Raw genomic sequence first — 16032 nt, 5'->3', positions numbered from 1 at the left:
GCCTCCCTCCCCACAGTGCTGGCTCTAAGCTCCTGGCGATGAGGACAGAACTGCTGCTCCACCTCCCTGATCAGGTGTCTGGTTGCCACCTCCACTTCTTCTTGTGGCCCTGGTGGCCTGGAACTACTTTTGAGCAAGAGACCAAAGCAAGAAAGTGCAGTCGATTCTCAGTGGCTTCCCTCCCTCGGACTGATGATTGGCGATTCCTGCGGACCCACTGGGTGCTGCTCCTGAGACCAAAGCCTTTGCCCTTGTGGTCACCCAACTGCCCTTCCTGGGAGGTGTCGGGGGTCTTCAGGTGGCCCCGTGGCAGGCATGCAGCAAGCCTGGGAAAGAGCATGGGGGTGCTCTCCATCCTGACAGGGGGACCAGCCTTCCTGGACCCTGGCTTTGCAAACCCAGGGCTGGAGTTTCCCAAAAGGAGCTTTTTGTTAAGCAGAGAAAAAAAAAATTGGCGGGAGTGCTGGTAAGAGGCACATTTCTCACCCACATGTAGCTGGCCCGCAGGTGCTGGGCTGCTGTGTGTGCATGGGCGCCTGCCCCCTCACCCACCCCAGCCCTTGGCCTTCACCCTCACTCTCCCCTTCCCGTAGCCGAGTCTCCAGGCTGGAGCACAGAACAGACAGGAGGTGCAGTCACCCCAGCTGGAGCCCCACACACTGCTTGGTGAGTTACTGTTGACAATTCCCCATGGCTCCAGGGAGGCCAGCCCTGGCTGGGCCCCTCCCTCAGCTCATCCCCCAGGCACGTGGCAGGGCAGCAAGGCCAGTGACAGGTCTGACACCGACACCATGTCCAGCCACGAAGGCCACGGGCCATCTGATTACCAGGAAAATTGGCCAAATCCACCATCGCACACAAGCCACCAAAACACCCCAGCTGAGGCTCCGTCCTTCCACCAGGTGAATTCTGTCCTCCCTGTCACTCACTGCGGCCCTAGCACTGAGCAGAATGAGCAGAACAGGGCACGCGGGTGTGAGTTAATGCACACAGCTCCCAGCGTATCAGGACCGACTCCACCGGGATGGACACTCAGGTGGGACGTCCCCAGCCCTTCCCCAGTCCTCACCAGTCCGTTTGGGATGGTCTGCTGCCCGTGGTTCAGGTACATGTAGTGGTTGTTGTAGCCCGTGCAGGTGTGCACGGCCATGCTGGGGGAGATGGAGAACAGGAAGCATCTGTTGTCCCCTGCAAGTGACCAGAGCACACATACGCAGCATCACTGATCTGAGCCGGCAGAGAGAAGCAGGGGTTGCAAACAAGCCACCGCTCGGCGGCAAAGCAGCGAGGCCATCATATGGGTCTTCACATGTGCCCTGAACTCACGCACAGGGGCTCAGCCATCATGCAGGCCCCGCAGAAGACAGGGAAGCAGCCATGGGGACTCTGCCCGCTGCTCATCGGAAGAATGCGACCAAGTCAAAAGGGGCGGGTGTCCTTCACCTCGGAGCAAGGAGCCCGGTGGTCACTCCAGGTCCTGACTTGGTGTGGGCACAGCCTCCTCCAGTCGGCACTGGACACTGGGCTCAGCGGGGAGAGGACACCTGCAGACGCCCCGCTGCCCCGCAGGAAGGACGGGGCAGGCAGGGAAAGGTGACTGGCTACCACTGTCCATGGGCAGGGCCTGGCATGCTGCCTCAGAGCAGGTGCCAGTCAAAACTGTGGGTGTGAACACATCCTAAGTCTCAGAACCCTCCTTATCTTGATCCATTCATTCCAGAAGCACCTTCAGCACATTCCAGGGGAGGGGTGGAGGCCACCCCTGGCCCCCAGGAAGCCCAAGCTCAGGGGCAGCCAAACCAGAGATGCCCCCTCAGTTGTGTGATTGGCCTGAAAGCCTGCCCCTCCACAGTGACGGTGTGAAGGGCACCTGGTGCCAAAACGAGCCATACAAGCCCACACAAGAGGCAGTTCATGGTACTCGGGGTCAGGCAATTCATGAGACAGGAGGAAGGTCCCGGGAAGTTAATGGGGCACAAACGTGGAGGGCAGACACGAAGGGGGCTTTGAGCCCAGGGGCCTCAAGGAGCAGGAAGGGCAGAGTTGGGCAAGCGATGCTCAGGCCTCAATCCAGACAGATCCACGGGGTGCAGTCAGGATGGACAGGGAGTTTCTGGAGGCCGAGCTTCTCGAAGGACACCCTGAGATGGAGACGGCTGCAGGGAGAGCCACTCCCTGGAGGAGCCCCCGCCCCCCGCCCAGGGACAAGACCTGTGGGGAAAAGCAGGGGCCTTTTCCTGTCTGAGGGTGTGTGAGCGCTGGGGCGGGCAACAAGGGAGACGAGCCTGGAGCAGTCACAGCAGCCAGATGACAGCGGACCCAACTCTAGGCAAAGACTTGAGTCCATGGTCACAGCAGCCAGATGACAGCGGACCCAACTCTAGGCTTGAGTCCATGGCTTGGGTGGCCCCAGCAGGTTGGGGCAGTTTTGGAAGCGATGAGCGACCTGGTCCCACCCTGCTGCCCCCATGCTGGTCACAGCATCACTCTGCTCCGCAATCCTAGGACTGTCTTTCAACCAACATTTACTCAGCCTGATGCTGCTAGGCAAAGCGACGGGGCCGCAAAGCAGAGGCCCCTCGGCTGCAATGCACCCCACTCTAGTACATCGGGGGCTGCCCTCGGCAGGGAGGCCACGTGGGGAGGGTTCTTCCTAGAACGTGGCGGTAAGGACCTGGGGAGTCAGTAACACCTGCAAAAACCACACCGACGGTGAGGCTCCCACCTACTAGTAACTCTCACAATGACGACACTTGACAACCACCCACGTGACACAACTTACAAGCTGCTGTCCCACTGCGCCACGCCCCACATTCTGGGGGACCAAGGCCCTGAGCACCCTGCCCAGGACCAGGGCCCGACTCGAGGCTCTGTGCCCAGTCCAAAGCCACGGGCCTTTGAACTGCAAAATGGACAAGAAGGCTCTCTCTGAATGTGCCGGGCTCTGGAGCAAGGCTGCCCTCTGCTGGAATTCCATCCTCATGTTTCAGAACAGAATGAGCTCAGTTGGAGAACTTGGTAATTGCATTTCCGCCGTTCTTCAGGAAGATTAACGCTGCTTGTTAATAAAACGTTAGACCAGTGGTTCTCAACCTTCCTTTAATGCCGCGACCCTTTAATACAGCTCCTCATGTTGTGGTGACCCCCAAGCATAACATTATTTTCATTGCTACTTCATAACTGTAATTTTGCTACTGTTATGAATCGTAATGTAAATTGATATGCAGATTTTCATTGTTACAAATTGAATATAATTAAAGCATAGTGATTAATCACAAAAACAATATGTAATTATATGTGTTTTCCGATGGTCTTAGGCGACCCCTGTGAAAGGGTTGGTCGACCCCAAAAGGGGTCGCGACCCACAGGTTGAGAACCACTGCATTAGACCCAGCAGTGCTAACCTGGCGCCAATATTAAAGGAGCTGGAAGAAGCGAACCTTTCATTTCTAATGGTTCTCAGGGTGCGTTTTTTCCATGTCCTAAAGCACAGCCTCCACCCACAGGACAGAGCACCTCGTCATTCCCCAGAGCCTGGAGACAGGGATTGGGGCGGGGAGGGGTTCCACTGCCTGTGACACTGACAAGGAAGGGTGGCTGTGCAGAACAGGGCCACTGCAGGCCTGAGACTGCGGCCCCAGAAGAGCTTCCAAGGCTGGCCCTGAGCTGACGTCTGGGAACGTGGATGTCGGGAGGGTCCCCCCACTCCCAGAACTGATCGGAGTGGCTCCCTGTGCCTGAACTGTTTGCACACACAGGGTGATTGGGGCTGACCCCCTGCTTTCCTCCTGGGAGTCTGGGATTTTGCTTCATGCCTGGCAGAGGGTGCCCACATGGCCAGCCCCCAATATAACCCTGGGCGCTGAGCCCCTACTGAGCTTCCCGGGTGGACAGCACTTCACACGTGCTGGCACGGCCCATTGCTGGGGGAGGGCAGCATGTCCTGGGGGGCTCCACTGGGAGGGGATGCTGGGAGCTGGTGCCTGGTTGCCCCAGACTTCACCCCAACCTGTTCCCTGTGCTGATCTTGTTCTGCGTCCTCTCACGGTAATAAACCGTGGCTGTGAGCACAGCTCTACGCCAAGTCCATGAGTGCTGCCAGTGGATCATGAGGTGTGGGTGGTCTTGGGGACCCCAGACAGTGGGGAAGAGCTGGGAGAGCACCTGGACTGAAGATCCAGAACATTCTAAAACCGAGAGAAAATAAAGTCCTAGAAATAACAGGATCTCTGGGATAGAGGTACCAACCTTCATCTCATGATTCCTTCCACCCCATCCCAGGCACAGGGCGGCCCGCTGCTGCTAAAACCTCTGCAGCTGGATGTGGCTCCCCAGCCGGCAGGAGCTCCGCCTAGCGGGGAAGACAGGAACAATCCCAGAGGCCTGCGGCGCGGCTGAGGACCGCAGGGAGCACACAGCCCTCGTGTGGCTGGGAAGGCCTCCTGGAGGAGGTGACCCTGGCTGAGTCCCGAACAGGTGGAAGCGGGAGGAAGCAGCATGTGCCACGTCCTGAGATGCGAGGGAGCGCGGCCTGTTCTGGAAACCCAGGAGGTTCAGTGGGACTGAGCGCGGATCGCAAGGGGCAGGAGTGGGCCGGGAGAGTGGAGATGAAAGGCGCACCGCCCCGAGGGCAGTTAGAGTTTCCCGGAGAAGAGCTGGGATATGGCAAATGGATTGGAGGGCGAGACTAAAAGCAGAGGGCCCATGAGAAGGCAGCTACCACGCTGCTGAAAGCGAGAGGAAGACGAAGAGGCGGGAGGAACGCAGCAGAATGGAGGGAGGCTGGTGACCGTCTGGTTCGGATGTGCAGCCTCCGTTCAAGAGGCCTCTCTCCTCCGTCTCCCGCATCTCAGGTCCCTGGAACCTCCCTTCCACTAACACAGCCAGGGAGGGTGTTAACCTCGCCCCTCACGGGGAGGGGCCCTGCCCAGAACTCACTTAGCCCGTGGGAGTGAGAGCGGGAATGTACCTGCGCTCAGAGCCACGAGGAAAAGCCCTCCACGGCCACTGGCCCCGAGGAACCCTGCTGAGAACACAGACTCGGGCAGGCGGGCCACACACCAGGGGACACACAGCGACACCAAACCCTCGGAAGGCAGTTTCGCCCCCGAGTATGGCCAGCAGATGAGCATTTTCAAAATGGCCTTTAACAACGTTTATCAGAGCACTTTTCTTTGAGGAAGGGGGAGATTCACTAGAGCCATTTAGATCTCGCTGCATTCGAGTTCCCACAAGAGCTTCCAAACTCCAGCAAAGTCACAAACCAACAACCCATGGCGGCGGCAGCAAGCAGACACACAGGGGTTCCGGGAAAGGAAGACGGTCCCATCGGAAAGAACCGGCTTCTCCCGGTCCTTCGTGAGGCATCCACAGCCCAGCCTCTCCCACGATCTGGACCTGGCACCATTTAAAAAAACCTAAAATCCAAGTGAGGATACGCGGCCTGCTTACCTGACCCTGCCATCGGAACCAAAGGAAACCCATGAGTCGTTCACCCACCATAAGCAGCAGCACGGTTCCCTCTCCTCCCAGACACAGCTGGGCAAACACGTGGAGGAGCAGCCGGAAGAAAGGCTCACCCTTTTAACACCCACACCCTTTGCCGGTGCTCAGGGGTCCCCAGGCCGCAGCCGTCGGACCAGAACTCCTGACGTGCACCCTGCTACCGCTGGGTTTCGGTGGCCGCGTCTCACCTTGAAACTGAGGCTTGATTTCCCAGGAGCAGGAGGCAAACCCACCGAACACGTGGCCGTCGAGGTCCTCAAGGAGCAGCAGGCAGGGCCCCCGGTGTGGGACGCGCCCACAGAGCTGGGCGAAGCTGTGCCCGTGGAGCTCGGACGAGAAGAGCAGGTGCCAGCGGTGCTGCTGCTCCCTGGGCAGGTGGGAGTTGATGTAGATGACCGACAGGAGGTCCAGGACGCTCTCAAACTCCTGCCCCTGGTCAACCTGACGCTCGGGGACCAGCGTGGACAGATCGAGAGGCCAGTGCAGGCCAAAGCCCCTGTGGATGACCACACTCAGGAACGTGGCCACCAGGTGGGCCCTGAACACCCAGTCCTCGATCACAGCGGGGTCACAGTCATAGTCCAGCTGCTCAGGCCCCAGCAGCTTCTCGCCGTCTAGGGAAGGGGAGACAGTATTAGTGGGCGATCACGTGTCCTTATAGCTACTCACATCAACCTGCAGCATAAGGATTATAGGGAAATACTATGAACAGTGATATGCCAACCAATCAATCAGACAATCCACACCAGCGGTTCTCAACCTGTGGGTCGCGACCCCTTTGGCGGTCGAATGACCCTTTCACAGGGGTTGCCTAAGACCATCCTGCATATCAGATATTCACATTATGATTCACAACAGTAGCAACATTACAGTTATGAAGTAGCAACGAAAATAATTTTATGGTTGGGTCACAACATGAGGAACTGTATTTAAAGGGCCAGAAGGTTGAGAACCACTGATCTACACAGTCTTCCCAAGGTGGAAGACTCACACTTTCTGATTCCAAAACTTGACTGCAAGCCTACAGTATCGAGACAGATGGTACCACTGTCCGCCACCAAGGCCTCGGAGTGTGGGCACGGGCAGGGCACTTGCCTGCAAACTTCACCTCGGAGAGCAACTGCTCAGCCAGAGCCTGCACCGTGGACGGGGGGCCGGGAGCGCTCTTCTGCGCCCAGCCTCTCAGCTCCTGCCTGTGGCTCAGCACGTGCACCAGAGAGCCGACGAGATCCTCTGTAAACTTGAAGGTTACAATTTCACCATGAATGACATTTCTACCAGGACCGGTGACCTACGTCCTATCAGCAAGGGGGGGTGTTTTATCTCTTTAATGCCATCTGCAATGGCCACATTGGGGGAAAATCATGTAACCTGGGTAGTTATTCATTTTCCTAATGATCCGTCGGCCGGTCTGGTTTTGCCAAGGCCTTTGTCCACCAGTTATGTGACCAAAGGTGGGCATCTCTGATGCTTCCACCAGCGGCTTGACCTCCCCCCCCGCCCCCCGAGTCCCCCACTGACAGACACCGAGGCCACCTGGAGGGCTGCAATGGTCCTGGGGCCTCCCTACCTTTTGGACTTCCCGTGCTTTCACGGGACCATCTGTGGCAGAAATCATCTTCAGGATCATGAAACTCTTCTCCCTGGAGCTCCCTTTCAGCAGGTGGGACATGGACACTGTGAACTGCTCCTGGGAGACACTCTCGCTGGGCCCCTCCGCCGGTCTCCTCAGGTCCACCCTCCGCATGCCGTCATACAGTCGGGCGACCATCTCTGGGGGAAGCGCCTCCCCGATGTGGCTCTGTGAAGGGCGAGGAGGAGAAAGGGCTAGACAGGGTCCAAGTTAAACATGGTAACGAGGGGACCACGACCAACCACTGCCAGGCCATGATGCTTCTACCAGCATGTAGCCGTCCCAGATCCTCACACGCACCATCGCTCCCCCACCGAAGGGCCTCATGTCACCAAGGTCCCACATGCAGAACGTGCCCCGGCTTGTGGCTCGTCGTGGCCCTCAGGTTCTTCCACAATCTGTTCCCCTCTCTCCAAACTTCCCAGTCTCCCCATGGCTGGCCATGTCATGCCTACATCTGGCCATCATCTGCTCTTCACTCTGCTTAGAACATCTCCTTCCTCCTACACGGACAGCTGCCATTTGCACGTCTCAATTTATTAACATATGGTGCATATGTCTATTTGTAGCTAATCTGGTCTCCTCTATCTTAGGGACTTCCAAACATAGTAGCTGGCTTTCACTTCTTATCTAAGTTCTGTGTGCTTAACATGCATTTTACATTAATGTTTATTTCAATTTAAAACCTAGTTCTTAATTAATGTCTTGCCAATAACATTCTGTAAATACCGCTTTCCTTTTGACCGACATCAGATCAGATTTGGTCCAGAGATTTAAAATAAATGGTGAGAGAAAGCCAGTCACGAACTTCCACCCTGGTGGGATCTGCACACGGATCCTCCTGGAACCACTCACACTACTACACCGTTTGTGACACAGCGATGCTCTGCAGTTCCTGTAAAGCTGGTCCCCACCCTGACTCTCAAAAGGAGTATATCTCCTTCCGTCTGTTTCTGGATGTCTACTGGAAAAGCAATCTCCAATTCCTTCCCAACGGAAACTATATAGTCACCAAGGCTTTCCGATCAACTCGAGCCATATTTATCTCAACAAACACTTAGGAATGTTGCCACCCACTGTACCATCCAGTCTAGTCTGGTTCTGTCTGCTTCAGCATGGTGGGTGACCAGGCAGATGGGGGTGATTTGGGTCCAGTGGAGATATTTGTGCACACACGTGTGCACACACAGATGCACACACATACTAGTACACCACACGGCTGTGACCCACATCACCTCCCTGGCCAGTTTGCTCATCTGTGAGGGGAGTATGCGGGGGGATCCCCGATGCCCATCGGCTCCCGCTCTGCATGCGCTACAAGAGGAGGCTGCCAGAGCGCCTCACACAGGGCCTTCCCTCCCACGGCCCAGGCACATGAGCCCATGTCGTCTCTGCCGGTGTCTTCCCTCAGTCTGAGCACTCAGACAGGCAGTGAAAGCCCCCAGGGAACAAGGCAAAAAGGTGGGGAAACAGGCATTTTAACTCCTTGTCCGATGAACCTTGACTTTGAAACATCGTTATTTTTTAGGCGAACCATAAAGTCCCTAGGACTTCACACACCTAACAAAGCCTAAGGGCAAAAAGAACATCGAACACTTAACAAACCCTAACGGCAAAAGGAACGCTTTGCAGTTACTGGACCTATGAACCCGACAGGTCCGGAGATGGGAAGCGGGGCTGGCCCCTTTGTTCAATCTCATTAGAACGGTGAGACGAAGGCAGAGCAGAGTAGCTGCGACAGAGACCACAGGAGTCTACAATGCTGAGCATGTGTACTACCTGACCCTGACAGGAAAGAAACTTGTTAAAGTTCAGTCTTACAAAAACAGAGCCGATTTTGGCTCGGGGGCCATAGTTTGCAGACTCCGCTCTGGACTAGGCCCCATTGATGGCTGTGACTCTTGCCTTGAGTGCCTTCAGAGAAAAGGATCTGGGCGAAGCTGAGCTGCTCTTCTCCGATGACAGGGCATCAAACAACCGGTCCACCTCCGCCTGCTCCTCAGGAAGAAACTGCGAACACACACTCTGCCCCGGGCGGCTTCCGCTGCTCCCCATCTTGCCTTATTGCTGGCAGGATTCTCTGCAGAAGAAGAAGGGACCAAGGTAGAGAGAAAAATCAGAATGTCATAACCACAGAAAGTAAACGTTGATAATTACACCATCAAGTTAATAAACGTTGGCTTAGCTGTAAAATGCGGCTAAAACGCATCCGAGCCCGGTCGTGCTGTTTCGATGTGGTGGAACTTGATAGTCAATATAATTAAGTATGAAAACCCAATCCTGATTCCTATGATCTCTGAAAACATGCCCATAATTGCCAGTTTAGATTTCTCTATTTGAAAACACAGTTCTCAAGTTAATGTAACTAAAAAGTAGAAAAAAGCCCAGTAATTTCATTTAAATATTCTTTTTTTTTTAAATCTGAGTTTAAAACTTTAAAAACCTGTTGTCTGGATGATCACATGTATTCGAATGCAATCAGCACCTTGAAAATATCATGGACAAAGGGAACAGGCTGTGTGACAAGTTTCCCCCGTGAGCGTGGCTCTGCCTCTCCCTAGCTGTGCAGCCTTGGGCAAACTACTGAACTCTGTGGCTCAGTGGTTAAAGCATTGGTCTGCCCATCAAGGGTTGCAGGTTCGATTCCCAGTCAAGGGCAGATACCTGGATGGCAGGTTCAGTGCCTGCCCCCCGCCCCCATCGGGGTGCATGTCTCCTCACGTTGGTGTTTCTCTTTCTCTCCTTCTCCCTCTCCCCCTCCCACTCTCCCCGACCCCCCCCCCCCCCACCCGACATCGGGGTGCGTGTCTCCTCACACTGGTGTTTCTCTTTCTCTCCTTCTCCCTCTCTCCCTCCCACTCTTTCCCATTCTTTCTAAAAATCTAAAAATCAATGGGGGTGGGTGAGGGATAACAAAAATAATAATAAATAAATAATAATAGTAAATAAATCACAGCCCTACCTCAGAGATCATTGTGATAATTAAATTATCCAGCCAATGATCTCAGGAGTTTGCACAGACTTGTACCCAAAAGCAGGTGACCTTTGTTCATTATCATAGACCTCGTTACAGATCCATGGATTCAGAGAGAAAAGCTAAGTCAGATGAAAAACAAAATCTCTTAAGGGGCAAGTGATGTGACTTCTCAATTCTTATCCTAAACTTCATTTGGAAACTCGCTTTGGTGAAAGTGCTGGAGAGACAAGCACTCCATAAACCGCACGTGTCAACCAGCTCCCACCAGGACAGCGAGGGCGGGGCAGCGATCTCAGAGGGCGCCAAGTGTGTGCAACAGGCCCCTCAGGTCCCGGCTGTTCAAAACCCCAAGGGGAAATGGAGGACAGTTGGGATCTTTTCTTTCTTTTTATTGAGGTGAGACTCGCTTAACATAAAACTCGCCCTTTTAAAGGATACAACTCGGTGCATTTAGTACATTCCCAATGTTGTACACCACCACCTCTATATGGTTCCAAAGCATTTCCGTGGTGCCCCGAAGAAACCTTGTAACCATGACTAGTCACTCCCCATCCGTCCCCCCCAACCCCTGGCAGCCACTAACTGCTCACCTCTCTATGGGACCTGCCTACACTGGACTTTCCATTTAATGGAATCATACATGTGTCCTTTTGTGACTGGCTTCTTTCACTCAACTGAGTGTTTTCGAGGCTCATCCTGTTACACTGTGTTCCTTTTTCATGGCTGAGTAATATTCCAGTGTGTGGAGATAGCACGTTTGGTTTATCCACTCATCTGTTGATAGACATTTAGGCTGTTTCTTCCTTTTAGATATAGTACTTGCATGTTCTTAGCAGCAATATTCACAAGTACTTGTTTGAGTCCCTGCTTTCAAGCTTTGGGGGTACAGACTTTGGAGTGGAGTTGCTGGGTCCTATGGTAATCTGATGTTTAACTTTTGAAGAACCACCAAACTGTTTTCCATTCTCCGTTCCCAGCAGCAAAGCACAATGTTCGGATTTCACTGTATCCTCTTCAATGTTCTTGTTGTTTTTTCCATCATTTTTTTTTTATCACTGCCATCCTGGCAGGGGGCGCCGCCGGCCCGAACAGGAAGGCTCCAGCAGAGGCACCAGGGAGGGACGACAGAGCACTTGCAGACGCAGGCTGCAAACGAGGCCTTAGCAGCCCAGGGTAGGGCTGTCACTCACGGGCCATCTGATCTAAATACTTCCACTCCTCAAGTTTCTCAGCAGCGTAAGAGCCGAGAAGGAAACCGGGGCCCTGGCTCAAGGTCCAGCCTGCATGCGGCTTTACTATCTCTAACCACAGCTGCCCCTAGTCCCCTCCAGGGGCACAATTCAAGCAGCCACGCCAAGACTGGCCCGTCCTCTTCCGTCCATTCTTCTAAGAGCCCCAAGAAACAGCCTGATCATTTAAGACTGGGTTAGGGGATGAGCCATCATCATGGTGTTTAAATACCACCGATTCCAGCAGAGAGCAGGAAAGAGTGCAAAGCAAAGGGAGAAGCAGGGCACACACGTCTTTGATTCTGAGGTGAATTTCCTACATCCTGCATGCTGTTCGCTTCATGAAACGTTCTAAGGCGATGCCCAGGAGGAACCACAATGGAAAGTATGTCGCTGCCCCCTGAAGACGAGCAAGAAGCTGCATTTCCTAGGAGCTGCAGGGAGGAAGTGTGGGGGGTCTTGGTTAGAGCGTGTGAGGGGGCTTGGGAGGGCGTTGGGGCTGCCTTCTTGGAAGGTTCAGGGAAGGCAGGGTTCAGTCTGGACTGGGTGCAAATCAGTGACTGGGTGTCTTAATGTTTAACAAAGACGCAGGAAGAACAGAAAGGGGCTACAGCTAGCATCAGGAAGGATGCTGCACGGCTCGAGTTTACCAGGAGGGGCGGGGGTATCTGGGGAGCAGGCACCGTGATCTTATCTTTGTCTGTACAGCCTGGTCCTGCTTTTGCTCTGTTCTGTCACAGCTTGACATATATCACTGGCAAATCATGACAGTCAAAAGCATTTTTAGATTCATACTCCCCACCACACACACACACACACACCACAACCAAGTAATTCAAGTCACTCAAAATCTGTGTCAATTTATCAGGTCACCAGAAGTTTTGTCACACGACTCTCCCTGCGCCCTATCTTGTTATTCTGCTGAAATCCTGAAAATGGTACAAAAATGCACCCTAGTGAATTCATCTCCTTCTTCGATGGATGGGGTGTTCATAGCAAAGAGCACACTTTTTCTTCCTCTAGAAAACCGTACGGCTGTGACATGAGAAAGCCACGACTCACCTAAACGCTGGAAGGGATGAAGAGCGCCCTGACACCTGGGAGGGGAAGGTTTTAGAGACGTTAGCACAGCTTCACATCAAAGCTGAACTCTCCAGGCTGCGCCCACCCAGGCAGGCTCCCACGGCCAGCCTCAAAGATGTGTGAGGCCCACTCGGGCACCAGGTCCTTCCCACCCCTCGTCTGGCTCGGAGGGCCCTCCCTGTCCACCTTGCACACCTCACCATCACTCAGCCTTCGGGTTCCGAGGCCACCCGGCATCTGTGACTTTCCTAGAACTGACCGTTGCCTTAACTGAAATGGAGACGGGCCTGCTTGCTCATCTGCTTGCCCCTCACCGCCCCCACCTCCAGCACCCAGGTTCATGGCTAAATGGTTGGCTAGAACTAGAATTTGAGTCACAAAAGAGACTCTGCCCCACAGCCACCTGCCCAGCACCTAAGCCAACCTGGCGCATGAGCCACGGGATGTGTCATTCCTTTGCTGGCCTCTCAGGTGGACCAACCCATTCTCCCCCCTCCTTGTGGGCTCCCAGGCGTAAACCCCAGGAGGCTGGCCGGGCTGAGGTCCTGAGAAGGCCCAAGCACCCCATGTTCAGCTCCTATGGGACTCGCTTTCAGGGGCCCACAGCACTCAGGGGCTCCCTGGATCAGTGCTCTCTCTCCCATTCACAACTGGATGGCTCCAGGGTGCCTCATCTCTGTACCCCACGGCCCCGTCAGGCCGAGACCACGGCAGGGACTCGGCAGACAAGGAAGCGATTCGTCCCAGCCTGAAGAACAACACAGGCCCAGAAGTCCCCGGGGAGAGCTCACAGCAAGGCCAGGATCTCGAGATGATGCCCCCTCCGGCTTCTCCTTAACCTATGAAGACATCTAAGTGCCACATCTCAGGTTCTCGGGCCCTGAGCAAGCTCCCTCCCTGCTCAAAACCAAGGATTTGCTCTACTAGGGACACCAGCCTCAGTAAGGGGTTTCTCACCGTCTGCCCTACTGACTGGGGCGAAAAGGCCACCAACTTTTAAATGCCACTCCTCGGAAGCTGGTAGTGTACCCAGGGGTTGTGTCACTAAGGGGCCACAGGTCCCGCCTCGTGCAGGACACTTCCTGACGTCAGCAAATGCATCTATTCCTTCAATGAACAGCTCAGCATCTCCCGGGCTGGGCTGCCAGAGAGAGCAGGTGGCGGAGAGAAGCCTCAGGCAGGCCTGGGCTTGCAGAAACTCCTGTTTAACAGGGAGAGGCAGACAAGTGCTGCAGGGTCGGTAGGGATCGGGGTGAGAACACAGGAGTCGAGACAGGCTCTGGCTGGGTCTTCAGGCACCCACAGGAGGCTCACCTGGGTGTGGGGTGAACCTCGAGATCGGTGAGGTGAGGCCTGGCGTGGGGAAGGTACCTGAAGGGTACTACAGAGCAAAGGGACTTCTGTCTGCACCTCACTTCCAGCCCACCCCACCTCCTCCTCTGTCCCACAGGAAATAAGTCCCTCTACTGTTGTCTGAAAACAAATCAACACTTGCCCAGTGCCCAGCCAGCCTTGCCCAGCGCCCAGCCAGCCTTGCCCAGCGCCCAAACACTGCGAGAGAGGACAGGCTGGGCGAGCAGCCAAGGCAGGGCAATGCCCAGGAGAGGTGCTGGCCATCAGCTTATGGGTGGGCACAGGGCGGTGGCGCCGCCCGTTGGAGACACAGGATAGGGCAAGGCAACACCAGTTTTTATAGTAGGAAGGAGTGTGTGTGTAGCAGCCTCAAATAGGAGCTCCAGGCCTATGGGAGGAGGGGCAGCTTCTAACAACATGCCCTCCCCCTGCCCCACCATTCCTAGCCTGCGGGGCACTGGAGAAGGGACGCATCTCAAAACACCTCTTTTTAAAGAGCTCCCGCAAGGCCAGAGGAAGTAATGGTACAAAGTGTCCCCGTTCATCCATCCCAGCCTCGATCGCTGTGAACATGCCAGAAATCTCTAACCCAGTGGTTCTCAACCTTCTGGCCCTTTAAATACAGTTCCTCGTGTTGTGACCCAACCATAAAATTATTTTCGTTGCTACTTCATAACTGTAATGTTGCTACTGTTGTGAATCGTAATGTAAATATCTGATATGCAGGATGGTCTTAGGCGACCCCTGTGAAAGGGTCGTTCGACCGCCAAAGGGGTCGCGACCCACAGGTTGAGAACCGCTGCTCTAACCAATTTTGGGAAGGACAGGAAGGCCTTCTATGCGTCCTTACTTCTCCCCAAATGCAAGTTCCTGGGCCTTCTTTCAGTCCCAGCAATGGCTTTCGCATGGGACTGCCCCAGGTGCAGCTCGCCATGCGGCACCGGCTTTTTCCTGGCAAGTTGTGCATAGAGCCACCCTATGCTGGCCTGCGTCTCCTGTAGGTTCCTACACCAAGTTCTCTTTCAGGAGGACGCACCACAACGTTACTCCAAGATTGCGCACCCATTAGTTCTCAGCTGGGGGTGGTTCTGTCCTCTAGGGCAGCGGTCGCCAACCTTTCGGACCTCACGGAGCACCCGTGATCCGCGGACCACCGGTTGGTGACCGCTGCTCTAGGGGACATTTGGCAAGTTGATTTTTGGTTGTCACAACTGCGAAGGGAGTCACTGCTGGCATCTGGCGAGTAGAAACCAGGGGTGCTGCTGCTAAATATCCTACAGTGCACAGGAGGCCCACCCCCACAAAAAATTCCCTGGCCCTAAATGTCAGAAGGGCAGAGGGCGAGGAATCCTGGCTTCTAAGGACGGGGGTCACGGGGCAGAGCAGGAGAGTACACACGGAACTGCACTGAATCGTACCCAGAACACTCGCCCCAGAGCAGGGCCCCAGGCTCTTAAGTGATGGTGTAACAAAGATGGGCACCTCTGAGTTCAAGTTCAACACTTGTTGGTTGTATGACCAGGGCAAGGTACTACGCCTTTTCGAACCTTAGTAAAATGGAGGAAGTGCCACCAACCCTGTAATGAGGTGAAAAGGGTTAAGTGAGGTAACATAGGGCATTAATTCTGCTTTCTGGAGCCAGAGACAGAAACAGATGAGCCCACAAGGGAAGACTGAGTTCTTGCCTTGAAACAAGAGAAACAGCCTGGAAGAAACAAACTCCCTCAGTGCAGGGGAGGGGGCGGGAGCCCTTGTCTGCTGAATGGACAGGTGTCCTAGGATAGCTGTCAACCCCTCAGAACCTCTCCAACTGGCTCGTTTGGGAATGCTCTCCACCCTGGCTTGTCAATCTCTAACCCCCGACCTCAAGGGGCCACGGTCCTGAGAGTGGTGACCTGACCCTCAAGTACCCCCTTTTCTGGGAAGAATCCAACTGCCTTGTAGGGACAGGAGCATTCCAAGCCCTGCTTATGGCCCAGAACCAGCAGCCCTTCTGCAGAAGGTCGGCTTGGACCCGAGCCAGCCTTCAGGCGGTGCAGAGTCCCGCTGGCCGGAAGGTGCACTGTCCTGCAAAGGCCGGCTTCCTCCCCCAGAGAGCCCCACGGGCTCATCTGCAGAGGTGTCAGCAGAGGGTGCTCTCTTTCCCTCTCCCCTCTGCCCTGAATCTAGTGATCAGACTCAGCTAACCTGGGGAAAGCTAGTAGGCTGTGATCAGAAAGCGAGAAGGAAGGTCCCCCTTCTCCTCCACCTCC

The 16032-nt window shown here is 54.8% G+C and overlaps 1 protein-coding gene across 5 annotated transcripts in view; it reads right to left on the bottom strand.

Annotated features, from left to right (window-relative positions):
- The window catches only part of TLDC1 (TBC/LysM-associated domain containing 1), a 19568-nt gene that overhangs the window by 2953 nt on the left and 583 nt on the right, over window positions 1–16032 (bottom strand). For 3 of the 5 annotated variants that reach the window (XM_005862551.2, XM_005862555.2, XM_005862554.2), the window contains exons 2-6: window positions 9044–9218; window positions 7076–7306; window positions 6601–6745; window positions 5694–6119; window positions 1070–1188 (exon numbers count right to left, since the gene is read on the bottom strand). In XM_005862551.2, coding sequence (XP_005862613.1) covers window positions 1070–1188; window positions 5694–6119; window positions 6601–6745; window positions 7076–7306; window positions 9044–9193 — 1071 coding nt within the window. In that variant the 5' untranslated portion in view covers window positions 9194–9218. Of the gene's footprint in view, window positions 1–1069; window positions 1189–5693; window positions 6120–6600; window positions 6746–7075; window positions 7307–9043; window positions 9219–10705; window positions 11779–12406; window positions 12442–16032 lie in introns of those variants that run through there. The other 2 variants (XM_005862552.2, XM_014536689.1) reach the window with 2 other exon arrangements.

This window comes from Myotis brandtii, unplaced genomic scaffold (assembly GCF_000412655.1).
Source record: "Myotis brandtii unplaced genomic scaffold, ASM41265v1 scaffold165, whole genome shotgun sequence".
In the NCBI taxonomy this organism is placed as follows: domain Eukaryota; kingdom Metazoa; phylum Chordata; class Mammalia; order Chiroptera; family Vespertilionidae; genus Myotis; species Myotis brandtii.
Note: the sequence above shows the minus strand (reverse complement) of the source record. Positions and strands in the feature narration are given on the sequence as shown.